A 27250-nucleotide genomic window follows, 5' to 3' on the forward strand; every position below is an offset into this window, starting at 1 on the left:
AAACAGCGAGCGTGCTGATTCCAGTCAGAAAAATGGGCACATTTCTATACAGTAAGTGGCTTTTTATCTGCAGCTGAGGAGCACTTAAGAGCGGGCACGTCGTTCCTTCGGGTGGCAGAGGAGGGCAGGAGGACCTGACCACTGCCCTCAGCCCTGAAGCAGCTGTGCCCTGCCCAGATCCTGCCCAGCTCCACCAGAAAGACGAGGCTGATTCTGTCTACACACAAAAACGAGGTGTTTTAGGGTGCTCGCCACAGAGGTTTTTATGGCTCAGGCTGGGGGCACGAACAGGAAACCCCAAGGCTTGGTGCTGTGCCCAGGTCCACCAGCAATTTGGGGACTATTACCCTCCCTGGACTCATAGCCATCTGTCTCTGCTGTGTGGTTTTCTCTCAGCTCCAAGGGGCACAAAACCTGCCTCTTTGGCTGTGCAGCTCTTGGGGAGGTCTCCCCTCACTCCCTGCAGCGATGCCAATTCCTGGTACTCACCCAAACAGCTGAATCCTGAACAAAATGATAGTACTTTCCATTTAATGAAAATAATCAGGGAATTAGCAATTACCAGTTCTATGGCTGCCCTTGACTGTACAGAAGAAACAAAGTGTCCATGTGCAACCAAAGGAAAAGAGAAGGAACATGTCTGCTTTACACCTTTCAATTATTGTCCTCTTCAGCTTCCCAAGGAGGAACAGCAGGCAGAAAGTAGTGTGGTGCTTTGGGTTTTTAATTTAAATGGCAGCTTCCTTTAAATAGAACACTCCTGCCACAGAAAGATTTAAATCACTGACTGAGATCAATTAGCCTCAGAAACAAGGGAAGTATTTTAATGGTCCTTTGATTGCAGAGGCCACAGCTCCTCCAGTGCTGCACTGGGAGAGGAGGAAAGTCCCAGCTTTCAGCCCAGGCTTTGCTGCACGGGGAGCTGGGAGGGTGATGCCCTCCAAAAGCCAGACTCCCAGGGGTTTCCCATCTCCAATGTAGGCTTCCCATCACGCCAGGGGCACCACCCCCGTGTTGCCCAGGGGTCTGCAGGGCCTGGGCAGCCCCTGTGGTGAATTAGGGCAGGAAATGGGGTCAGCGCTGTGGTGAGCGCCGGCCAAATGGAAAGCGGCCAAGGGATTACGGGAGAGGCAGTGACAGAGCCCAGGGCCATCTGATGGGAGAGGGCATTGTCAGAACAGAGTGACAGCTCCTCACACAGGCTCTGCAGTTGTGACAGACGAAGCTGTTTGCTGTTTGCAAGGCTCAGCGAGGGGATCTCTCCAGAGCCACCCCAAAACCAGGAGCTACCAACTCTCTGTCCACTCATCGTCACCGGGCACAGCAACAGCCCCAGAGCAACTCCAACGACTGGGAACACGGAGCAACCCCAAGGGCATGGGTCAGGGAGGTGCTGAGCTGTCCCACAGGTCAAGAGAAGAGACACCACCTTCCAATTTCATCTGCACAGCAAGCAGGTAAGAGCAGCCCTGCCTTGGGCAACCTGCAAAGTTCCTGCGTGGACATCTGTGAGCAGCAAGAGGAAAAGGAATACAAAACCTCAGAGTTCAGGATCCAAGGACACTGCAGAACTACAGGAGAAACTCAGCTGCAAGCAGCAAGGTGCCTGTGGAGCAGTGACAGATTTCAGCAGGGCTCAGGCCACAGAACTGGTGCCTTCTGTGTCTGACCAGCATCAGCCCCCCTTCCTGGGGGCACACTTTCCCCCAGAAGGGCTTGGTGGCAGCCAGACAGCATGTGGGATCTCCTTGTTCTGCTGTAATCTCTCAGCAAACCTCACCCCAGAGAGGATGGACAGACAAGATGCTCATTTCTCCTCAGGGAAAACCAAAGCCACAGAAGAACTGAGGTCACACGGCCACGATTTTGAGAAGCCTTGATTCTTCAGTGCCCACTTCCACCACCAAGCACACAGGGCTCGGTGGACATGTAAAATTAAAATGGACTCCACTTTTCACAGGGAATGAATTAAAGCTCTGCTTATTCAGAGAAGCACAGAAATACCTGAACTCTCCATCCACTCCTGAAAAGCAGCACTGCTGGCTTTGCAAACAGCGATTTTGCCAGGAGTGTTACAGCAAAACCAGTGGCAAGAACAAGACCCTGGATGCCCTGACACTGGATTTTCCACTGAACCTCCTCTCCTGACTCCATTGCACAAGGAGTCAGGAATGGAAATTCCTGGTGCCCCCTTTCACAAGCCCACAAGGCCACCCTGAGCCCAGTGGGATACAGCAGCACCCACTGACCCTGGGTCCTCATAAAGACCCTGCAAGAGCATTGGCTGCAACACCTAAGTAGGGCCCTGGATAAATCCTTGGGCAAAAGACTGGTGCCAGGTTCCCTGCTGCCAGACACTGCACTGTTCCTGCTACTCAGGACAGCTCAAACTGAAGCTCTGGCCCTACAGCAAACCTCCCAGAGCCCAGCTCCCTTCCCAGGCTTACGAAATGAAAAAGAATAAAATAAAACATCATCTTTCTGCACATGAGCGTTTCTCCCTGCAAAGAAGGATTAAGCACGAACCCAGCAAAACTCAGGAGTGAGGCAAGGGCAAACACACCCCCACTTGCCTACTGCAGAGAGGATAGAAAGCACTTGTTCCAAAAAAAAAAATCTCCCAGCAACCAAAGGTCGTGGGTCCATTCAATCCCCGGTGACGGCGTCATCGTAATAAACCCTGATAACGAAGCGATTACGTTAAAAGCTGTCAAGGGCTACGCTGACCAGAGCAGCCCTCTCACCAGCTTCAAGCAGCTTTGCAGGGGAGGGAAAAAAAAAGTCATAATTCAATCAGCTTGGAAAAGTCTATTCCCCACTGATCCCAAGCGATCAGCCTTCATGTCGAAGGAACATTACATTCAAGTTGCTGAAGATTTTCACTTTTTTTTTTTTTTTTTTTGCCTTCCCCTTTTTCATTTTTTTAAAGCAAGAATTGAAAGGCAGCAAAGATAAAAAACTGTGTTAAACTGGAACTGGTTCACTCGGGGGAAGGAGGAACATAATACTCTTTCTTCAGATGCTGTTTGGAATCCAGCCCCAGAAAGTAACATGACAACGGTCACCAGTGCCTGACAGATCCTGAAAGGCAGGAGCAGGAGAGGACAATATGGGCGAGCTGGGTGGAGATGGGGCCAGCAGAAGGGGGAGGAAGGCTCTGGCAAGAGCTGTCAGGCAGCTCCCTCCCTTCTCTCCAACTCTTTGCAGGCTTGGGGGCAACCTGAGGTTCAAAGCAGGCTGTGAGGACCCAGCTGCCCTGTGTCCCCCTGAGGCGGGACTGGGAACAATGGGAAGGCACTGGTGGAAAGCTAAAGAAGTCAGAGAATTAAACACATGGTCAGGTATTGAGCGCTTCCTTAACGCTGGAGAGGACTGGGGGATACTTTGCTGAGGTGAAAAAAAGGAGCAAGGGAAGAGCAGAGTCACTTACTTTCAGCTACACAGTCTATCAGCAGCACGGAGAGGAGGTTCACGAGGGAGACCAGCGAAGACATCCCAGGGCTGGGAAGGATCCTCATCCTCTGCACTGGCCTTCGGCCCCCAGCCGGGAAGGCTCCGGCTCAGCGGGACTCACAACGTCTCCCCAGCCTTGTCAACACCTGTGGGGACACAAAGGGGAGAGCACTGAGGGGGAGCTGGGTGGGCAGAGGGGGCACAAAGGGGAGAGCACTGAGGGGGAGCTGGGTGGGCAGAGGGGGCACAAAGGGGAGAGCACTGAGGGGGAGCTGGGTGGGCAGAGCCGAGCAGAGCCCGAGGGGCCCAAGGCAGCTGCTGCCCATGGTCCCTGCAGGGAGCCCAGGCAGCTCCATGAGGACCTGACCAGCTCCACGGCCCAGCAGACTGGTAGGGACATGAGGCTGGTGGGCTCCAGCTCCCCTGCCTGGGCAGGTGATGAAGGGAATCTCAGTACTCGGCACTCACAGAGGGAGGGAACGGCGCAGGAAGGAGAAGGGGAACCAGGAGGCACCAACCACACAGAACCCATGTTTAAAGTTTAACACTCATCAGCTCCTCTCCCTCCCCAGCCCGGGAGAGGCAGCGCTGGCCGAGCAGCACTGAGCAATGAGGTGTGAAGGGATGTGACCCGACAGGGCCCAGGGACCCTCTGAAAGGGCGATTTTTCCACAAAAGCGCAGGGCGAAGAGGAAAAACCGAAACCTCGCACCCGAAAAACCCAGCAAGGAAGAAAAAAAATCGCCCACCAAGAGGGCAGACGAAGCAGGGGACGTTTTGTTACAAGTCTGAGAGCCCCTACTCCACCTGGTGCCTCAGTTTCCCCACTTGCAACACACAGAGGAACCATTTTACTGAGCTACCCAAAACAGGGAGAGAACACGCCTGGAGCAGGGGGTATCACACAGCTGATCCTGATGGATCAAGTAAACACAACCTCTAATGGATATGGCAGAGATTTTCTCCTGCTCACCTCTGCCCTGGACGTGGCAGAGCGTGGCTGCAGGACAGAAGCAGCACATCAGCACTGCTGCCACGGGGGAGAGGCAGCTCAGCACCCGCCTGCTCCCCTCACCCTGCCAGCACATTTCCATGGAGACAACTCCTGGCTCCAAACGGAGCTTACAGCTTTATCCTGATCCCTGGGCAAAGCTGGAATGGCATTAGGGGAGCTGTATTCTTAGCCACCACCCCAGTCCCGAGTGTCAACACTCCCTCAGTCACAGAGGTGGGCTCTGCCCCAGCAGGGTTGAAAATAGAGTGAAAACTGGCAGCCCCAACCTCCTCCCAGGGTCGGCAGCTCAGAGGTTTCCCAGCAGCCAGATTGAGCTCTGGGATAATGGCCCAGAGCTGTGGAAGGATGCTCAGATCCCACAGATTCCTTTCCGCTATCGTTACCCCAATTAGAAATCAAACCCAGGGTTTATCACCTTTTGGAAAAAAGCCAGGTAGGAGATATTGTACAATGATCAAAGGCTTGGAAAGGACTAAGGGGATAGTGAGGCTGTTTAGGCTTTCTGATACACATCAGGGTGGGAGACTGTCAGGACAGGCAGTGTGAAGGGGCATTTTAATCTTTTTCTGTCCCATTAACTCTCCAAGGCTGAGCTGTACAGATTAAAAGAAAAGCCAGGATAAACAAGAAGTCCCCATATGTACTCAGCCCTAAAGAGCAACTTTTCAGACAGAAGCTTTGGACCTGCACTTTGAGGATTACAAAGCCTCTGCTGTGTGCTCTGTGCTCCTCTAGACCCATCGTGCTTCAGTGCTGGCTCATGAAAACCGAGCATAAATACTGATACAAAAAAGAGAAAAGATCTGGATTCTGTCACTGGGAATCTCTTCAAATGTTTGTTCTAGACACACTTAGAGAAACACAGAGGCTCCAGCCAGCCTTAACTCGTGGTTTTCAGGGTTCCAGGGCGCAGAACAACGCGCTGGGGTTTCTTTTGTTGCTGCAGAGAGCAGGAACGTCACGAATAGCTGCGATGGTAACTGTTAATTAAACTGGGGATGTGGTGCCGATGCCAGCACAACAAATGGAGCCGTGTTGCTGCTCACTGGCTCTCCCTCCCTCCTGCCTCGGTCACGCAGTTCCCAGTTCCCACCAGCAAGGCTGGAAGGGAGAGGGCAGGAGCTGGAGAGAGCAACCATCCACCCAAATATTTAGTTCCCTATGCTAAAATAAACCAAACCAAACCAGCGCTGGCTCAGGCACCATTTCTCATTTTTATTTATCAGAGCAATATATCCCCCCTCCCTGAGGTCCTAAAAATGCCACCAAGACATCTCCTCGAGCCTCGTCTGCTCTCCAAATATTTTTATTTATCAGAGCAACATAAACCACCCCACAGTCCCCAAAAATGCCACCAAACATCTCCTTGGAGCCTTGTCTGCTCTCCAAATGCAGCACCAGTGACCTTCCACAGCTCAGAGCTGCTCCAAAGTCTCCAAAGGATGGAGCTGAATGCAGGAATGTCAGGGAAATGTTCTGCCTCCTCCGGAGAGAGGAGCCTGGCAGCTCCACTCTCCCACATCCAGCATGGCTTTTCATGCCATGTAATGGGCTCAGATGGAGAAGGTCTGGTAAAGGGGATCCAGCAACAGCTCCAAGACTGGAGAAGGAGATGCCAGAGGGTGACACTTCCGCTCCGGTGCTAATGTGCTTCCCGGGGCCCTGACGGAGACAGAAAGTGCTGGCAGAGATATTAGGACATGTCAGCTTCAATCCAGCAACTCATCCTTCAGAGCAGGTACATCACTGGCTGTCTCCCCCCCGGATAGGGGATTTTCAGGACAGCAGGATGTGCACCCACCTGGTTCCCCTGCGGATACCGGGGACAAGCTGGGACAGAGTTCCCTCTGCTCCCTTGGGAGAGCCCTGGCAATGGGGAGGCTGGAAACAGATTGAAGATTCCCACCTACAGTGCAGAACAGGCCGTGTTTGGAACCAGCTGCCACCCAACAAGGCCCTCCTGCCCTCCCGGCGGGGCTGAAAAAGCGGGAATTGTTCTGGTGGAAGCTCAGATGGGAAGGGCTCTGTCACCCATCCTCTGCCCTCCCCATGGCACAGCTTACCTTGTCTGTGCTCTTTGGAGCAGGTTTGCTCACTCCTGCCTGTCCCTGAGTACCCAGCCAAGCTCCTGGCACCAGCCAAGCCGACATAATGGCAGTTTTCCTGCGCTGCTCCACGGACCTGCAAACCCACACTAAATTCCCTGGCACAGCATCCCCTGCAACACAAGCAAACCCACCTAATAGACCTCAATCCTCGCTAAAGAATGCAATTAAGTGAAGCCATGGCCCCCAGTGGGGTCAGATTTGTGCTAGATACGGTCACATTTCAGGAATAAGATTAATTCTTACAGTAAAAGAGCTCCTGTAAGACATTCATTCTTGTGTGCTGCCTAATCTCTAGCTCTGAGCATGACCGTGTGTGTGCAGCTTGTGAGAGCTGAGCCCGGGGTCTTGAGAAGAGCATTATTAAAAATAATAAAACTCAGAAGTGTTTGCAAGAAGCAGCTTCTTACTGCAGCTTCCTCCAGCCAGGATGGAGCCAGGGATCTGCAGGGACCCAAGGGTGCAAGGCACAGAGGGTGAAGTGCTCAGAAGCACCCACATTTCTTAAGAGCTTAAGTTCCACTGAGAGTCAAAGGGACTTAATCTAAGCTGCTGTTAAGATGCTTTTGAAGATTTTCCCCCCAGTAACTCCCATTTCAGAGGGTGCTGGATACCTTATGCCCTTAAGCTACTTTAGGTATCCCAGGGGATAAAGGAGGAGGGGGCTTTATCTACAGACCAACTTGATTACCTTCGCCCTCACTGCTTACAGGGGGACATGGTGCTAAAAAACCAAGGGTCTGCACAGTTCTGGACACTGGGGTGGGCCAGAGCCCTGCAGGGATTTTCACACAGTCACAGAATCATGGAATGGTTTGGGTTGGAAGGGACCTTAAACATCATCTTGTTCCACCCCCTGCCATGGGCAGGAACACCTTCCACTATCCCAGGTTGCTCCAAGCCCTGTCCAACCTGGCCTTGGACACTTCTAGGGTTGGTGACTTCATAACTTCTCTGGGCAACATTTTGCCCTTTGTTACTTTTTCTTAGCCCCTGTGGAGCTGGTAATGGAAACATTTACTCTGCATCAAAAAACAAACAAACAAACAAACAAAAACAGGAGGGAGGGACTTTGCCTTCATTACAATATAACAACTTGACCAAAAAAATCACAAAGAAGCATTTGGGCTTCTCTTCTGTTCCGTGAAAAGGAGAAGGGGGATTTTCAAGAAATTCTCTGCAAAAAAGTTCCACCCAGATCTAGGAGATTATTAAATATCTTCATTTTCAGCAGCTGCTGAGGGAGAATTGCTCCCATTAGGCACATCAATCGAAGCAAACACCTTGCAGGCAAAGGGCTGCACTGAGGGCTCTTCCTTCCAGCAGCACCAGCTTAGTTTGTGCTGCCTATTAACAGAGGTCAGTGGGTCACTTCATTTCCTCCCAGCAACCTCTTTAAAGAGAGAAAGAAAAGCTTTTAGCACAACCACCAGCTCATTTGTCACCTCCCCTGGGGAGGGGAGAGATGAAATTTGAATTCACCACCCCACAATTCCCGCTTGCTCCTACCCAGCACCCTGCCCTCAGCAAACCTGACCTCAGCAGGGCTGGGATGAGGAAACCTGGCACTGGTGGTTTGTTCCAGGTGGGTCCTGCCTGTTTGGACCTGGCCCAGGAGCCCACTCTGGCACCTTTCCCGTGGGGAAATGCTGGCTCTGAAAGCCTGCACAGCCCATGCCATGGAATTACAGGATGGTTTGGGTTGGAAGGGATCTTAAAGATGATCCAGTTCCACTCCTTGCCATGGGCTGTGCCACTCACTAGATCAGGGTGCTCAGGGCCCTTTTCCCACACCAGGGAGACCCTGCAGCCCTCCCTGTGCCTGCTGAATCCTGCTCCTCAGGCCAGCAAAGCCCCCAAAATAACTCTGCCTTCTGGGCCACTTCATCTCAGCAGAGACACCCTGGCTATGTGGAGCCTGTTGCTGCTGAGAGGACCAGTCTGGGCTGGGGCACAGGGGGCTGTGGTGCTCCCATATCCCATGGCATCCCCTCCCCACAGCACTTCAACACACCTTAATTAAACAAACACAACCCTCCTGACCAACAAAGCTCATTTCAAGACCAACTGGTGGCTTTAGCTGCCCGGTTCCAAGGGCTGTGCAGAAAGCACTGATCCTAGAAAATGCCTGATCCTGCCCAAAAGATGAGGTGTGGGAGCATTTCCAAGTCAGTCCCTTCCCCTCCAAAGCTGCTGGACACAGTTGCTCTTCTAGGCTCGAATGCAACTCCCCAGCTCACTTCAAAACACAGGCCATGGGCTTGGCAAACACAATTAGAGCAGGCAGCAGAGATCCTTCAGAGTGAAGCAGGGCTGTTTATCTATCACCGAGCTACTTAGATCTTAAAAAAATATTTACAAGAAAGAGGCAGAGTATTATCTTCCATGGGGAAACAAACACAGATGGAGGAAAAAAAAAAGGAGCTTTGATCAGGACTGTCTCGGTCCTACTCGCTGCTTTTCATCCCCAGATCTCCAAGTGCTTTAATATGACAGTATTATCCCTTTTTACAATGTGGGAAACCAGAGGGAACTGCACAGTAAGACAGCTCACTGTGTTTGCACGCACACATAAACACACACACACAAGAGTTTTCCTCCTTCCTGCACCATTTCTGGTCCTCCCACATGTGTGAAGTGCCCGAGCAACAGGCAAAAGGGGCATTTTGGGGCGTAGCAAGGCAGGTGTTGTAGGAGAAGTTACTCCCTGCCCAGGGGTGCAGTGGCACACTAAGGGTTAAGCTGTGGTCGCTGCAGGAGAAATGAGACAGGAGAGCTCCAAGTTGGGCTCGAATCGTCAGGAGAAATTAATTTCCCCCCACCCTGTCCCCTGCAGTGACAGCTCTGACAGGCAGTGATGTATCACAGAGCATTCAGCAGGTGCAGCGCAGCACGGACAGGGCAGAGGGGACGTCGCCGCAGCCGGAGGGATGCGGCAGCAAGGGGATGAGGACAAGCAGGAGGAGGAGGAAGCACAGCTCCCATGGCCTGGTTGCACCCTGATAAATCCCATCCCATCCACGCTTTGGGGTGCTGCAGCCACAGGAGGATCCCAAAGGACTCTCCTTGTAAAAAGTCAGTGGCAGCACCAGTGAGAAGGAGGCAATGCTGGAGCCACCAGAAACACCAGGAGCATCCTCCAGAGCTGGGCTGAAGGTGTGGTTTGTCCTCTGCCTCTGTGCACACAGGGCAGGGCTGGGCTATCCTCTGGGATGCACTAAGGGAAGGATCGACCCAGGACCACGCTCCCCTCCACCCCATCCCCTTCCCCTCGCTGCCACACAAACACATCCTTCAGCATTTCCCAACAAACCCTCTCGATCTCCGCCGAGCGCCCGACGGCATCAGCGATCGTCAACTAAATTGCCTTGTGGTTCAGGGTAATACTCTGCATTTCTTCTTGCAGGCCTCGGAGCTTTATTTATTTATTTAGGAAGTCATTCATCATTAGCCCCAGCTCGGCTGCCTGACAGAGCAGGAGCTCCTTGGGGCACATCCCGTCTCCGCGCCTGCCACGCGCGCACCGACAGCGCTGGGTAAATAACCGTCCGTCAGCCGCGTCCTGCAGCATCCTCAGCTCAGCGAGGGGAATAAACACCATCCTCTGCCAGAAAATAATGCTGAAATCACCAGCACCCCCCTCCCAGAGCACCTGCACCCCGCGCCTGGGTGCCAGGCTGGTGGGTGATGCTGGGTTGCTGCGACCTGCTCAGGACTGGTGGGGGAACACAGGACTCTGCTCTGTGCTGGCACAGCCTCACCTTAAGTCTTGGGGCAGTTTGGAGTGCCACAATATAAGGAGGATTTGAAGTTATTAGAGTGTACAGTGGTGGCCACAGAGATAGGAAAGGATCTAGACAGGAAAGTCTAGAGTGGTTTGTTCAGCTGGAGCAGAGGAGACTGAGGGGAGACTCCTCGGGGGCTGCAGCTCCTCCCGAGGGCAGGCGGAGGGGCAGGTGCTGAGCTCTGCTCTGGGACCAGGGACAGGAGCCAGGGAAGGGCTGGAGCTGTGCCAGGGTGGGGTTGGGATGGATCTCAGGGAAAGGTTCTTCCCCCAGAGGGTGGTGGGCACTGCCCAGGCTCCCCAGGGCAGTGGGCATGGCCCCAAGGCTGCCAGAGCTCCAGGAGCGTTTGGACAACGCTCTGAGGGACAGGGGGGATTGCTGGGGTGTCCTGGGCAGGGCCAGGGGTTGGACCTTTGTGGGTCCTTTCCTACTCAGGAAAAGTAGGAACACTCACTGCACCTTTTCCAAAATCAGAGATACAATGCACCACTCAAACACAGCAGAGGGAAAAAAGAAAAAAAAAGACAAAAACTAAACAAAGAGCCCAACCAAACATCCGCTCACCACCAGCAAAACCTCAACAGCCTTTCTCATGTCTGGAGTCCAAGCTAAGGAAAAGCCTTTTTCCACCCCAGATCTAATGCAGGTTCAGATCAGCTTCACATTCCCAGGGAGGAAAGACTACCTGGACTCACATCTGTGTGTGTCCAACTAAGAACATATGAGAAACCCACTGAACAACAAAGATCCGGTGCTTTCCTGACTTGCAGCATGGCACAAAGATGACCTGTACTGGGAAGGGCCCATCCAGATGGCATCAGTCCCTCTGAGCAGGCTAATCCCTCCAGCTTTGGCTTACTGCTCCCTTCACACAGAAACCTGGATGCTGCTGCATCTTGCGACCTTCTCCACCCTCCAAACAGCTTTGCCAGGTTTGCATGGGGACTCCCTTTGTGTCAGCAGCAGGAAGGAGTGATGGCCCCCTCCTCCACCCCAAAAACCCTGTCAAACAGGGGGTCAGACACCATTCCTGGAGGTGACATCGATGCTCCTTGTCAACGGCAGCTCAGCTGCTGAGAGAAACCTGCCTGGCCTTCCTCCAGCTCCTCCACAGTTTTCTGCTGCCCTCTGAGAGCAACTTCAGCTGCTTTCTCACTAAACAGGTGGTTGTTACTGAAAAGTCTTGTGCAAACCCTCCCCTGAGGATAAGCAGCGGGTTCCCAGCCCCAGCAGCCAGGCCAGGAGCACAGGAGGCCAATCCCTGCCCCACAGAGGTCCATCACTGCAGACAGGACTTTGGCCAAGCGAGGCAACCTGCCCACCTCCTGCTGCTGTGAGCTTGTGTCCAAGCAAAGCATCTCCCACCAGCCTTCAGCCCAAGCAGAAGGGAAAGAAGAAAAAAAAATAAAATAAAAAATAATAATAATAAAAAAGAGAGATGAAAAATCGAAAGGAAGAAAAAACATTCCACAAAGTTAATTAGGAATGTGAGGGCGCTTTATCAGTTCCGGCTCAGAGTGCTGGACGGGTGTAGGATGTCACCAGCCCTCGCGCAAGAACGACCTTCTCATTACAGGCGATGGCTGATCGATCGCCTCCGTTTGTTGTCTTCATCAGCGCTCAAATCCTCCACTGAACCCAGCTCCAGGCAGCTCAATGGGATCTGAGGAAGGGGGTGGCCGTGGGACCCTCCTGGTGCTCCCACCAGAGCTCACCCCCCCTGTGCAGGCGCCCCTCTCCCCCCAGGGAGAACTGACAGCCCCAGGTTTCACAAGGCTCGTTTCTGTCCCCACACAGACACAGTCCCCAGCAATATGAGTTACAGAAATAACCCCCAAACCCCTGAATGACACACATGCACACACCTCACACCAAAACTAAAATACAAACTCTCTCCAAAGCACGACAGCCTGGGAAATTTCAACCAGCCAGTACAGAGCCAGGCAAGGACCCTGCTCCCACACAGCCCATGGAACCCAGAGGGGCTCCTGGTGAGGATCTCAAAGTTGCTCTGATTTACACTAAAACAGAGGGAAACTGTGACTCTCTAATGATCATCTTTAGGGTCCCCCATGGTTGAGATGCAGAGGAACTGCCCTTGCTTTCTGATTCTGGAAGAGGCGATTAAACCCCAGAGGCTGGAACACCTCAAGCCCACCCACAGGCCAGCCAAGAGCCTGGGGGAAACAAAAAAGAAAGAAAGAAATTTCCTTCTTATGGCCTGTACACCTCATAGTCACTCTTGTCTGCACCCCCCTGGGCAGCCAGGCTGGGGATTGCTGCAGTCCCTGGGGAAGGATGGAGCTGCACACACACTCTGCTTAGCAGTGAAAAAACAAAGGAGAGGAAATAAAAGTAGTGAAGCAAACACCCAAAGTTTCTCCTAATTGCTATTTGGTGTTAAATGAAAATCATTGTGGCAACAGCGCAGCTGAGGAGCTGTTTGGTTTCTTCAGCCCATGGAAGAGGTAGAGTTGTGTGAGGAAGGGATAGATGAGACAGGAGGGTGAGTGGCTGCTCAAATCCCCCCACCAGCGAGGACGGGCTCCTGAGCCGCAGTAAGAAGGATAAAGAGGCTTGTCTGTCTTTGTCCACAGCGCAGAGCTGGCTTCATCACCACAGCTTGCATCTTGCTGATTAGTGACCAGCAAGGAAAGCTAATCAAGGTTATTAGGAAGTGCTGTCTTCCCTGGGTTTCACAGTTGCCTGCTTGGGAGGACACAGGGCAATGTGGCTCCCACAGCCACCGGCCCATCAATGCCTCCAGATGCCTTTTTTCCACCCCAGGATGAAGCGTGCTGCTGTCAATCACCACACAGGGTGCACCCCTTGGGAACCAAGGACAAGGGAATGTCACTCCTGGGCCTCCCCTCTCTAGTTTGCCCTGACTTCTCCTTCAGCATTCCTTCCCTCCCCGCTTCCTTGCCAGGCGCTCCAGCCCTGCCAGCCAACACAGGGGGTTAAACTCCATAAAGAGGATTTGGGTTTGAGCTTGCAAGACAGAAGATGAGCAAATCCCTTCCCTTGCTCTGGCAGGAATCCTGTGTCTCAGACCCACCAGCCAGGGGAGATTAAGAAAGGAGGGGAGAAAGAAAAAAACCCATCCATCACTTGCTGCCTTGATCTCATCTGAATTTAAGAGCTAAGCTGGGAGGATGCTGGGTCACTGCTTGGGCTGGTGGAGCCCTGCAGACCAGCAAACACCAGAACAGACTGCAGAGTCTTGGGCTGTGCTGCTCAAGGTCAGCAATGGGGTTAGGAAGCCACATCCACGCTCTGTGCTTGATTTCCCTCCGATTTAATTCTGGGCTGTCTGTCTAGGGAAGCCTCTGGCTCTTGTCACATCCTTGCAGAGAGCCCTGGCTGCAGTGGGTGCCTCCAGGAGTTACCTTCATGCATTGACTGAAGCCCCACAAACCACACCAACGTGCAGCAATGCCTGGATGACACAAGCCAGGAGCGATTCTGAACCAAGAGGCTCGGCCAGGCAGGGCTCTGCTGCCATTTTCATCTTCCACATGAGATGTAAAATTAAGAGGCTGCTAAACAGAGGGAGTAACACCACCCTCGTGATCTCACCAGGCTGGTTTACTTCTATTAAACGTGATGCTCCTCCCTTTCTGCTCTGAGCAGCTGTAGCTTCACGGTCCTGCCAGGCCAATCCCAGCCTAGAGGTGGCCGCTTCCACTGGATGGGGGATACAGCAATCCCAGCCACACCAGGGATGCATCAGAGCTGGCTTAAAACATTTACAAGCATTCAGAGATTGATAACATCCCTCCTGGAGCAGGCTGCAGGAAAGGAGCTTGTGAGAGCACCATGGGAGAACCTTCCCATTTACCCAGGATTCAAGAAGCCTCCACCTGCTCGGCACGTCGCTTTCTATTTCACTTCAAACCAGCATAAGGGTTTGTTTTTTTTTTTTTGACAAGCTGCTGAGATCATCTCGGTGCCTTTGCAGCAGTCAATCACGACAAGGATCAGGCAGGGAGATTTTCCCGAGTAGGCTGGCTGAGCGTTCACGGCAATGTTTTTGTGATGCCGAGCAGCAGCAGCACCCGCGAGGAGCGGGCCATGAATTAAACATGTGATAATATTTACTCGGCAGGTGAGGACCATCGGCACGCACCGGGCTTTGCCTGGCCGGGGAGGAGCACGCTGTGTGTCCTCCATTTTCAGCAGGACAAGGAAGAACACTGCCTTGGAACAGCAGATGCTTTCCCTCGTGCTGAGCAGGAGGTTTCCAGAGCCTCCGACCCCTCTGCCTGCTCAGCCAGCGCTCGGGAATGACTCGTCCATCTTCGGAGGCGCCGAGCCAAGCAGGAATGGGTCCAACAACAAATCTCTCCTTCGGACATGCAGAAGCCACCATATTGCAGAAAATGCCTTTATTGTCACTGCACCATCTGGAGTTGCCGGGAAATGCAACGTTTTGTCCCCATCAATTACCAAAGGGAGAAATTCACCGTCCCCTGAAAGGCAGAACTGCCCGCTTTCTCCCCAGGGAGAAGAGATGGGTGAACAAGAGCTGAGCCCCCCACAGCAGCTCCAGGATTTATAAGCCCCACTGTCTCTGCTTTTGGGACACCATCTACAGCCTCCCCCTTGGAATCCCAGGATGGTTTGGGTTGGAAGGAGCCTTAAAGATCATCTTGTTCCAGAACGCTACCATGGGAAGGGACACCTTCCACTAGAAGGTGGAAGCCATCCCAGCTCAGACCTGTCAGCACCACTCAAGGGTTCCCTCTTGCTCAAAAACACAGTGCCTTGTGCTTAAATTTCCTGAAACCAGAGGAGCTGAGAATCCCCCATTCCATCTCTTTCACCAGAAGCTGGGCACAGTGTGGCTGGTCCAGAGGGGCACTTGGAGCATCTCCCAGTGGGGGGACATTGCTGGTGCTCCATGGGAGAAGCCATCAGGCAGGCAGGGACCTGAGGAACAGCCCATGGATGGGAACACCATCCCTGCAGGTTTTTAGGAAGGCCAGACATGATCTGCCTCCGACTTCCAGAGGCACGATGCTGCCCTGGGCCAGTGCGAGCGACTAATTGACCTTCCAACCTCCCTTCTGTCATTACTTTCTACGATTTTACAACCTCTCTAAACGGTTCATTTATCCTGAGTGAATTTCTGCTGCATCCCACTCATCAGCCAGCTGGGCAGCACCTTTCTCCAGCCACACCATGTGAGGGCAAAGCTGCTGCAGGTGCACAGATGGACCCAGCACAGGGCAGAAAATAAGGGGTGGGGGGAGCCCCAAACAACTCTTGCTGAAAAAGCAGTGTGAAAAAGCATCTTAAATCCCACAACTTCAGGCCTGTTTGTTGGCCTGAATCAAGCCCAGACCCTGAAGGAGATACCTCGTGGCCAGGGCGCTCTTGCCTTGCAGGGGTCAGTGTTTCCAGCAACAAGGACACCAATTAAAGCTTTTAACGATGCAAGCCCAGGACCTTGCTGAGCCCTGAGCAGCCTCTGCCCAAAGCTCTCTCTGCTAATAACCCGGTGCTGCGGCCGAGCCGTGGGTGCTGGGCTGCCTTAAATATTTATGACAGTCGTAGATGGCTTCTTTCCTCCCCATAATGATGCCCTCACGTGCTCCCTCCCCAACACAAGTCCGTGAGTGCCCTGTCACTGCTCGGGCAGAAAGCACCAGTCTCCTCCCAGTGCCTCCAGGAGCATCAGCACGTCTCTGGAGCAGCAAGGCAGGGTGCCAGGGAGGGATTTTATTTTGTTTTTTAAGCCTCCCCCCCAGCCCTTTCCCACTACAGCCTCGGCTCGAGTTCTCTCGTTAATCTAATTGTTCTCCTAATGAAGATCTGCAATTCCTCAAACATTAATTACCAACGGCAGCAGCAGCAGCAGCAGCTGTGGAACAAGAGCTCCCTGTTCCTAATAATACGCTTCACACTTTCGCCTGCCACAGCTCAATTTAGCTTTGCGTGATTTGGCTGGGGGCAGATAAATAATATTCCAGCTATGGGGCTCTGCAGACAAACCCAGGAGGAGGCAAAGCTCTCCCTACACCCCTGGTGGTTCAGAGCATGGTAGGTCCTCAGCTGGCTGCTAAAAAATCCCTGGTTTATTCCACCTGCATCCCCCTGGCCCAAGGCTGAGCCTCCATCACGGCACCGTCTCACATCCCGCAGCTTTCGGAAGGCGTTAAGAGCTCTGCAAACAGCCAGGGAGGGGAAGCTGGGAGGGAAGGAGAGGTGCTACATCCCCATCCCCATCCCCACACTGAGCACCACGGCACTGCAAATAAAGCAGCAGGAAAGTGAGAGTACAGGCAGGGAGGGAACACAGAAGTGGGATGGGCTCGGGCAGTCGGGAATGAGTCAGGGGATGGAGGGGGAGGGAAGGGGGAGAGCGGCTGAGGGAGGGTGAAGCTCCAGCCATTATCTGGTTCACTCACAGTAAAATGGAAAATAAATGAAGAGGAAGGTTGGTGGGGATTGGGAAACTTGAGTAGGACTGCAGGGCTGGGGGAAGGCTGGCATGGCACGTGGTGATCCAGGCAGCTCCTGCACACGGTGGGATCACATGGACTCCACAACCCCAGGGCCCTGAGCATGATCCCATCGTGCCCATAAACCAGCAATGGCTTTGGCTACAGCTCTGGAGATGAAGGAAAGAGCAAGCACACAGGTGCAGAGCCAGTAGCAACACTGTCACTGAAATGTGGTGAGGCCCTGGCACAGGCTGCCCACAGAAGCTGTGGCTGCCCCATCCCTGGAAGTGTCCAAGGCCAGGTTGGACGAAGCTTGGAGCAACCTGGTCTCATGGAAGGCGTCCCTGGCCATGGCAGGAGGTGGAACAAGATGAGCTTTAAAGTCCCTTCCAACCCAAACAATTCTGTGACTTTTGGGGGCAATAATCACACCCCTCATCCACCATGATCCATAACGTTGCCATGGAAAAACACGCTCCTGTTCTCTAAGGTCAACTCCTTCCAATCCATCATCACCTCCAGCCCAAGGGCACATGGGGGGAGTGGGGAGGAAGCCATGCCCAGTCAGAGGAGAGCTGCCAGCCAGATCCCTCCTGACAAAAGAGGTTCAAAACCATGGGTTAGGAGAAGCAGCTGGAATGGCCGGAGCCAGGAAAAGCTGCAGTATCCCCTCTCGCCAGCACTGTGCAGCCAAAAATACACAAGGGGAACAAAACAACACACACACATACACACAAAAAAAGCCCACAAAGAGTTTTCAGCAACAAAAGCAAACAAATAGACTTGTGAATAAATATTGATTTGACAGGAAGTGAGACAAACCCTTCCAAAAACACTCGCTTGGCACCGGGTCCCTCTCCCAGCACAATGAGCAGCCGTCATCATTTCATGGGTGCCTCTGCACAGTCGGCAGCTTGAGCTGCTGCAGGGTTTTGGTCTGTGGGGTTTATTGGTGTCCCCTGTGCCAGGCACTGGCATTGTCTTCAGAGATCTCAAGAAGTAAGCACGGCTGAGGAGTCCGTGCTGGGCAAAGCGAGCAGCACAGAGAGCAAAAATCCCCACCATTCACCCTCACGTCTCTCCAGGAGGGGAGAGGTGGCCAGTTAATGCTCTCCAGCACCACAGGCTCAGTTTGGTCTAAAAGAGTTAAACTGTCCTTCAGCCAAAGCTCAGGGCTGAGTCAGACCCAGAGTCAGAGGGCGATGGGCTGCAGCTTCACTCGCTTTTTCCTGACCGCAAACACATCTGCACATACCCCGATCCTCCACACACACACACAGGCCTTTCATCCCGGGAAAACCCCCACAGCACTGCTGCTTTGCAAAAATTAATTAACATGCCCATATGGGGAATTTCAAGACTTGGTTCCCACTACAAAGCGGCATCTCCAGGGAAGATGGGTGGGAGAGATGGGCACCGGTTCCTCGATGGCAGCGCTGGGATTGCGGGGGGACAGCCCAGATCCAGCACACAGCAGGGACCTGCCCTTCACCTGCCTTGCAGAACCCATCCTAGTGGGTTAGGAAACCTCCTGCTGAACCCTACTTTGCCTCCTGTAGACCCCCCAAGAGCCACACTGGTGCAGTAAAGGCCAGCATCGCTCATATTTGGTGGCTTCCCACTTAATTCCCAGCCTTACTCTGCTTATGGGATTCGAGGGAGGGAACAAGATGGCAGATTTCACCTGATTCACCCCCAGAACCACCACGTCAGGGAGTTTCAGGTCACTGCAAACCAGCTGGAGATTGGCAGAACCACCCTGAACAAGGTGTAGGTGCTGCACCCTGGAGCTCATCAGGCAGCAGTCGCTGGGCACGCGTGTGATTTCGGGGTGAGCGTCTCAGCACGGATCCTGCACACCTCCAGAAAAAAAAAAAAAAAAAAAAGGTTTCCTTTGTTCAGCTTCCTCTCAGCACAGCAAAAGAAATCCCAGCCCCGTGAGTGCCGTGAGGGGCCGGTGACGCTGATCACAGCTTTCCTGCTCATTTCGTTTTCAATGAGTGAATTAGCAGGCAGCCAGCTGACTTGAACATCCCCTTATCTCTGCACCAAGCTCGCTGCCGAGGATTTGCATAATTTTAATCTTTCCCACCAATGAGCATGAAAAAATTAGTTTTCCACTATTTTATCTTCTATTTGTGTTCAATAAACAGAGCTGGCGGCTTTGCTCCGTGTATTTATACTGGGAGCCGTGAGGAAGAAGGAGGGGGAAAATCCCCCTTCTCCAGCACTAGGCCAGGTGGAGGGTTAAACCAGAGGAGGGAGGTTGGGGGAAGGCTCTGCAAAACCGCTCCACAAACTGCAGCTGGAGATGGATTTGAAGCCCAAATGTCCTTATCCAATCCCAGTTGTTTTCTCCAGAGTCCCCTTCCTATCTCCCAGCTCCAGCTGCCAGGCTTCCTCCCAGCATCAAGACCTTTAATTTCCCTCTACAGCAAAGAGTTGGCTGGACTTGCCCCGAGTGCAGGCTCCAGATCCCAAGAACATCAGGACTCCAGGGATGGGGTGGGAAGTGCATGAGCAACGAGGTCCCACCTGGAGAAACATCCTTGTGTATTCACAGGGAACTGTGCAAACGTGGGGACAGGGTCACCCCAGGTTCCTGCTCACATTTCTGTACCTAAGGAAGGTTTGGGCTCCTCTGCAAGCCCAGTCACGCTCAGCAGTGCCAATTCAAACCCTCTGCATCCTCCCAGGCACACGTGGCACAGCCCAACCTCACACATGTAGGTTATTTTTTGCAGGATCCTCCATCCCTCTTCATGGATAGAGGGAACCACGCAGAAAATCGCCACCGCCAACGCAGAGCTTTGGGTGACTTTTAATTTAATGCTTTAAAGGAAAAGCACACACCAAATATTACGCTTGTCTATGTAAAAAAAAAGGCACTTAAAAGAAAAAGCTCCTGTTTTGCCCTTTCTGCTGCAGAATGAGAGCATTGTTTTGAGGAGCAGCAAGGGATGCACGTCGAGGCCCAGATCCCACACCGTGAACCTCTGGATTACATCTGGAACCAAGGCTGCTCTGAGGCAAAAGAAAATGCAGGGAAAACTGAGGCTCTCCTTGCAGGTTCCCCACTCCTTAAGCAGGGTGGAAGGCACAAACATGGAAACAACTTTTAAATGTCTTTCCTCCCTGTGGAGCCAAATACAGGTCAGGGCACACACCAGCCACAAGCAGGGGCACATTTTCACCATCTCCAGTAAACCCGGACCAGCCTTTGTCCCAGTGTTGCAAAATGTGGAATAACTAAAAATTTCTTAAGAAAGGATGTTCTTTGATCTTTGACCTTGGTATACTTTCGAGCCTAATCAACAAGAATGGAGATTTAATCCATGAAACAGAGAGCAGCCAACAAGCTCTAAGTGATGTCCAGGTGCTACAAAAGCAAACGACTTGCTGGTAGAATTGCCTTTTTAAGGTTTAGGGCTGGACGTGCTTCAATGATCTCAGACCTAGGAGGAGGTTAATAAAGCTTAGAAAGAAGGATGTACCACTACTGGACACAAAGAATGCATAATTTACGGGCCACAAGGACATCTGGCAGAACTCCCAAGATAAGGAAGAAGCTAATAAAGCCAACTCTGCAATTGTGCTGAAATCAGCTCCAGTGGGGTAAATGGTTGTTCTGGCAGGGGGAGATCACGACCACCAACTCACAGACCACTGACCCAAGAAAATCCCTGACCCAAAAGAAGAGAAAGATTGAGCATGGGGACTAATTAGCACGAGAAGCAAGAGAATCATTAACCAATAGAAGATAGAATACTAATTAATAAGAGGACTATATAACCTGTAGCCAAACTAATTCCTAGTTAGTGTAATTAGTGTAGCCAACACTAATTCCTTTGTTTGCTGAAATGTATAAATAGTAAAAATTTTTGGTAGTTGGAGTGCTTGATTTGTGGAATCCCACTGAGCACCCAGCTTGGGCAGCTCTGAAATAAATAATCAATGTCTCTCTGTCATTATTGACTTGTTGCACACCACGTAACGAATCCAATCTTTGCAGGTAACACAGAGGAGGCCCAAAGAGGTCCAGAAGTGCAGGGGTTAATAGCAGTGGGGTGACTCACAGGGCTGTGGGTCCCCCCAAAATCAGCATGGAGAGGACAGGGCACAAGAAACCTGGCGCAAGGTGGGTGCAGCCTTCCTGAGGAGCCCGTTTCTCCCTCTCCCTGCAGCTCTTCCCGCTGATCCTGGACTCCACACGGGCCTCTCCCTGCCACCAGCTCATCTGCACCCAGAGGTGCAATTACCTTCCACGGGTTCTCTATTTATGCTCTAGGAACCCTGTAATTTTCTAGACCAAAAACATAATTAAAGAGTCGGAGCGCCCTGGAACAGAGCCCTCTCTCCGGCCACCACTCTTATCTTCTCCAAAAATACCCTGGCCAAGGGTCAGCTCATGGCAGGGCTGAGCCACAGCAAGCCCTGCTGTGATGGATGTTCTGCAAGGGGAATGCACCCAAATGCCCCCACTCTGGCTCCAAGAAGGGGCTGCCCCAAGGGGATCTGGCTTTGCTGCTGTCAGGGCTCCAAGGGGTCGCCTATGCATGGAAAGGTTAATTCAGATTTAACTCCTAATGCGGTTTATCTAACCAATTTTAAAGCCTTGGGCAGACGGACTAATTGAGAATTAAGGGGACTTGGATGATCACTGCTCTTCCAGCAGAACCAATCTGGGGTTGCATCCAGTTTATTCCAAGATAAATCCAGTCTTCCAGATGAGATGTAAAGGCACACTGGCACAGGGGAACATCAGACCCCGAAAACACTGGCTTTTCCCTGGAAAACAATAAGTCAAGCTGTGGCTGCAGTCCAGCTCCAGGAGGAGTTGAAGACACAGGAACTTTTCCAACCAGGGCGTTTCCCAGGTGCAGGAGGTGCTGATGCCGTGGGTCTCAGACACAGATTAATGCTTCTCCAGCCACCACCAGCCAAGAGGGCTCAAAACAGACCCTCTCTGCTCATGAAATAGAATTATGGAACCACAGAATGGTTTGGGTTGGAAGGGACCTTCAAGCTCACCTCATTCCAACCCCCTGCCATGGGTCCAACCTTCCACTAGCCCAGGTTGCTCCAAGCCCCGACCAACCTGGCCCTGGGCGCTCCCAGGGATGGGGTGTAAATGCAGCATGGAGGAGCAAAGCCAGAGCTCCACAAGCACCCAGCACGCCCACCCTGCTGCGGGAAGCAGGATTTAGGAGCTGCATCCTGGACGGGCAGAGCTCCACGTCCGTGTGCCCGCCGGTCCTGCCCTGCTCTGTCTGCACAGACACGCGGCTGACGCCGGGCCCGGCTCCCCCGGCCAGAGCAGCTGCGCTGGGTCCCATCCAGCCCTTCCCCTGCCGTGGCTCGGGGTGGTTTGGCGGCAGATCCCAACTGGCTGCTGCTCCCTTCCAGCTTCCAATTTGCCTCATCTGCTTTCCTGCGTGCAAGGGCTGCACCCCCCGGGCCAAGTGGCCCTGCTCCCACCGGGGCTCTCCGGGGGAAGGATTGGGGTCCCGCAGCTGCTGCGGCACCGCACGTGGGTGGGGAGGTGGAGGGAGATGAACAATAACACGGAGCAGGGTGAGGGGAAAAAAAAAATAGAGAAGAGAAGCAAAAAACCAACTCTGAAACAGCCCCCGGGGCAGAATCGCTCGCCTGGACTTGCTGTAATTACACTCCCACTGCCAAACACAAAGCTCTTGGCTTGGCCCTCTCATAAAACTGGGAGAAGGAAGGTGAAAGATATTTGTTGGTTTTTGGTTTTTTTTTCTTTTTTTTTCTTTTAAAAAACAATATCCTGAAGGGTCAAAACAACCTTTTAACTTGTCAACTAACAAGTTCAAACAGGATTGCAAGCGCTGCTTTCCATAGCTTCCAGGGAGAGATCCAGACCAGTCATCTGAGCTCAAGTCCTCCGGGCCTTTTATGGTCCTTTTGACAGCCAGAAAAATCAAGGTAAAGGTATTGGCAATCCACCCCAAAACCACTTCCCGGCGGGAGCACCAGCCTGGACACCTCACTCGGGCACGAGGAACGGAGCTGCTGAGCTCCAAGCCCAGCTCCATCACCCCAACGTCCTTGGGCCTTTCATCGCGCTGGTTTCCACATCCTTCCCTGTAATTACGTCCTTCATCGCCTGCTCGTTCCCCGCCTGCGTGTGCCACATGCATTCACTACCCTGCCAGCACACAGATCCATGGCCCCAGCCACCGAGGAGAGCTGTGCCATCAACTCTTCCCTGCTCACTTGCACCTTTTCAGCCAAACCAATGCAAATCCCCAATAAAAGCATTTATTTAAGAGCCCTGCTCCTCACAAACCCGGGGCTGGCAGGGCTTTAGCGTGAGCTTGTTCGAGCATCACCCAGCAGCCAAAGCACGTACCGAGCTCCCAGGAGCCAGGTGGGGAGGGAGAAGCCAAGGGACCCCACAAGTTTTGCCTTCAATTGTTAATTTACATGAAAATCTAAGTCTGCTCCGACATGACCTTCTTCTGAGATTGCTCAGCCCTATGCACAGCCTTCAAGTAAGGAGTGAGCACCTGAAGGAGAAAAAAGCAGCGTCCACAGAGCTTTTGGTGCTAATTTCAGTAAATTCACAGCTTCCTCAGTTCCCCTTGGCTTCGTGTGCCAGCCCTGCACATCACTCACACCACCCCAGTGTTGCTGCTGCTGAAACCAGCGGCAGGAAAACCTTCCAAAAACTCACTTTTATTGCTTGAAGTGCTGGCTGCCCTCTCTCTGCTGGAACAGTCCTCATCGCCGTCCTTGGGGATGTCCTGCTGGGGTCCAACAGGGAGGTCTGAAAGTTCTTCCACTACAGGGGAGGCTGAAGGATGCTGCTCTTCCTTCAGCTTCAGGGTTATTTTAGATGCCCCTCAAGACACCAAAGTTATCCTTCCCAGTCAGAGGCTGGATGGGTCCACCTGAAGAAGGACTTGGAGGCTGATGAGTCCGGAGGTGCCTCCCTGAGCGCCCCACTGGTGCTGAGCACCCCTGTTCTGTCCCAGCAGACCTTTAAAGGAGTCACTGGTTTGGCTTAAAGGTGAGTCCAACCGATGGTTTTACTGCTCTATCCTCAGTGCATCTGTGGGGACACGTTCTCGACACATCCAATGATAAATCTGATTTTTCAGGTTCTGAAGTGACAGAGGAGGGGTCCGATGAGGACTGTTCCATGCTTGCTTTCTGCGTTTTTCATTCCGGCTTCTTACACACTATTTACGAGGGAAAAAAGGTGTCTGAGGCAGCAGCTTAAAAAAAACAAGCATTTTTGTAAATCCTCCTCCCACTTCCAAGATTGTATCAACAAAAGAAAGGAGGCAGGGAAAAAAAAAACACATAAATAGGAGTTTCGCACTGACAGAGTCCCTTTGAACAATTTTCAAAGAGCTCCACTACCTGTTCTCCCATTTGATTTTGTTTTTTTCTGAGTATCTACAGCGTGTTCCTCCACGTACCAAAGGAATCCACCGGCTCAGGTCCCTTTTCTGAACTGTTCCTTGAAGAAAGGCCCCCCCTGGGTCAGCAGCAACCGTAACAACTCTTCAGATGCCTGTCCAGGACTGTGGCTGTGCCGGGATCTCTTTCAAGGTTTGCTCAACGGACGAGGGATTGCACCTTGATGCTGAAGATCCTGGAGCAATTCCCAGCTCAGCTGCAGGTCTGCAAGTGCCTGTTTCCCTTCAAGGGAGAGGATGTCTTCCACCAAGAATATCCAGCATGGAGAAGAGCTGAGCCTTTCTCTTGTGTGGGATCATTATGAGGGAAAGCAAGTAAAAATCTTGAGCACACACCAGGTTTTGGCAGCTGAAGACATTTAAAGCCTCACAGCCCTTTGCTGGATGCCATAACCTTATTTTTAGTGTTTCCAGATACTGACCTACTACACTCAGTGCTCGTAAGGACACGTAAAGGAAGAAGAGTTCCCAAATCCCATCACAAGCAGATTGCAGAGACCAGGGAGAAATCACCCCTTGAAATCACCCCTGCTCCTGTACCAAACAATTTGTGCACCATCAAAGCCAGGAAATCCTTCATTTATTAACCCAAATCTAAGCCAAGAATTTTCCACACCACCTTTGTGGTGCAGGGGGTCTGCTCCACACTAAAGCCTGGCAGCTGCAGCCTCCTGAAGCAAATTCCAAGGCCAAGGTTGATGCCATGACTACAGACCTTCCTCTCCACCCTCCAAAATAGAAAACAAAAATAAAAATCAACCTGCATGAGAGAGGAAGCCCTGGGACCTGCTCAGCTCATGCTGCAAGTGACAGTGAAGTCCAAAGGACAATCAAGTTTTGGATTATGATGGGAAAGCAGAGCTGCATACACATGAGCACAAACCATAAATAAACAGGAAATAAATCCCATGGATATGGTGACAGCAGCCCCCGGACAGATCTTTACAAATTGCCTTTTACAAGTAAATAACATTATATCAGGGTTTATGGGCCTCCCGGAGATGGGCATGGGCAGTGCTGTAAATACCACCACGGCATCCATTAGGCCAAAGGCAAATCCATAAGGAATTTCTTGGTGCCCACAGCATGGCTCTGCCCCACAGTGGCAGGGCAAGGTGGGGAAGAGGAAAGGAATATGGTCCAGCACCCCCAGGCAGTGGGAAGCACTGCTGGACAAGGGTATTTTCCGTCATGCCAAAGGGTCATGTAAATACACGTGAATCAGATTCCCACGTCACCCCTCCAATGGTGAATGCACTGGCCAAATCATTCTGCCTCAGTTTCCCCCAGTGCTACAGGAGTAGAGGATGCTGAAGAGCTTTTTAAGTATCTAATTCACTGAAGATGTTTAAGTGCCTTAAAGATTTCTGAAGGAGCTGCTATAGGAAGGCATTAATTTAAATATCTGGTGGCACAGAACATAATGCCAGGCAGACTTTCTTCCATTCTTTTATAATAGCTTAATAATCCTCAAAATAGTTTCATTGTTAATACTCCTGTTGTATATTTTATTAGGCCTTTTTAGATGGTAAAGTAAGGTAAACACTCCACATTTCTCTAACACCTACCAAAGAGCTTCTCAGAAATAATTACTTGATCTTCACAAACACCCGTGGGGGGGGACCCGTCCTATTCCGATCCGAGCACATCATCCCCCTTTCATCCAGAGCCACCCAAGATCCTCTGAGGCTGAACGGCAGCAAAACTCCTCCCTCCTCCCCCGGATTTCATCACCAGTTATTGTCTCCTCTCCTTAAAGATCCACCGATTATTCCAAACAAAAGGAGCAGCTCCTCCGCCTCGCGCAGCCCCAGCCCGTGGCTCTGCGGAGGCTCCAGCGCTCAGGGGTGTTACCAAACAAGTTTTATTTCTTTAAAAAGGGAGCCAGCCTATGCAGAGGTGGGGGAAGATGTTGGAAAATTCTTTTAACTTCAGCACAATAATATTTGGTACCTGTATCAGTGAGTAATATGTACTAGCAGATGTCTCAGTTATAAGAACAAGGGTTGTGTGCCAGAGCAAAGAACGGGAAGAGAAGCGCGTTGTGACCTGACCACGTATCTGAGATCCTCTCAAGGAGAAAAGATTCCAATTTGGGGAATGGGACGTTCCCAAATGACCACAAAAGACCCTCAAAAGACCTCTGCTCATATCCAAATAAGCCCATGCAAATAATATGCATGTATTAAGGAAATGTGATGAATATGTAATAGACACGTGACAAACGTGAATGAATTTACCCCTGTCTGTTGGGTTGCTGGGTGTGCATTCTGGGTTCTGTTAGAGACTGTCCAGACCCAAAGAGAGCACAGTGCACATCCCCTTCTCCTTCTGTTCCCTGGGACTGTAAAGCTTCTGATGCTCCCATAGTCTTCCACCCACGAATCCCTGGTATATGGCTACTGCTGCATTTATTGCAGAGTCGGTGACATTCTGTGCTGCTGCCATCACGCTCGTTATCCCCATCCCAAAGATGCAGAACGGAATCACAGAATATCCCGAGCTGGAAGGGGCCCACAAGGATCAAGGAGCCCAACTCCAGGCCCTGCACTGACACCGCAACAATCCCACCCTGTGCCTGTGAGCGTTGTCCAAATGCTCCTTGGACTCTGGCAGACTTGGGGCTGTGACCACTTCAGAGGAGGCAGCAGCTTGTCCAAGCTCATGGAGGACCCCTGTGGCATAAGGGGAGACTAAGCTCAAGTGCAAACCTGAGTTTAACACACCACTGTCTTCCTTTTGGGGCAGATTTTTCTTGCTGTTCCTTGCTGAAAGCTTGGAGGCCCTGTGGCCAATTCCAGGCAGGATGGTGGGATCTCCCAGGGCAGAGGCCGAGCAAGATGGACAAAATAAAAGCTTGGAAAAATGGGTACCATCAATTAGCAAACCATCCTGAACAGCACAGCAATATCGATGTTACCGCAGCAGAGGAATGAGAGATGTTCAATTTGTGCATAAATCTCAGCTTGAGACAAGAAAGAAAAAGAAACAA

At 52.0% G+C, this 27250-nt stretch overlaps 1 protein-coding gene across 10 annotated transcripts in view; it reads right to left on the reverse strand.

Moving 5' to 3' along the window:
• The window catches only part of PTPRS (protein tyrosine phosphatase receptor type S), a 157859-nt gene that overhangs the window by 94007 nt on the left and 36602 nt on the right, over positions 1-27250 (reverse strand). For all 10 annotated transcript variants that reach the window (XM_050320947.1, XM_050320953.1, XM_050320952.1 and 7 more), the window contains exon 2: positions 3431-3599. In XM_050320947.1, the coding sequence (XP_050176904.1) occupies positions 3431-3518 (88 nt within the window). In that variant the 5' untranslated portion in view covers positions 3519-3599. The remainder of the gene's footprint in view (positions 1-3430; positions 3600-27250) is intronic.

The sequence above is a fragment of the Myiozetetes cayanensis genome, unplaced genomic scaffold (genome assembly GCF_022539395.1).
Source record: "Myiozetetes cayanensis isolate MyiCay16 unplaced genomic scaffold, myiCay2020 scf26, whole genome shotgun sequence".
Lineage (NCBI taxonomy): Eukaryota > Metazoa > Chordata > Aves > Passeriformes > Tyrannidae > Myiozetetes > Myiozetetes cayanensis.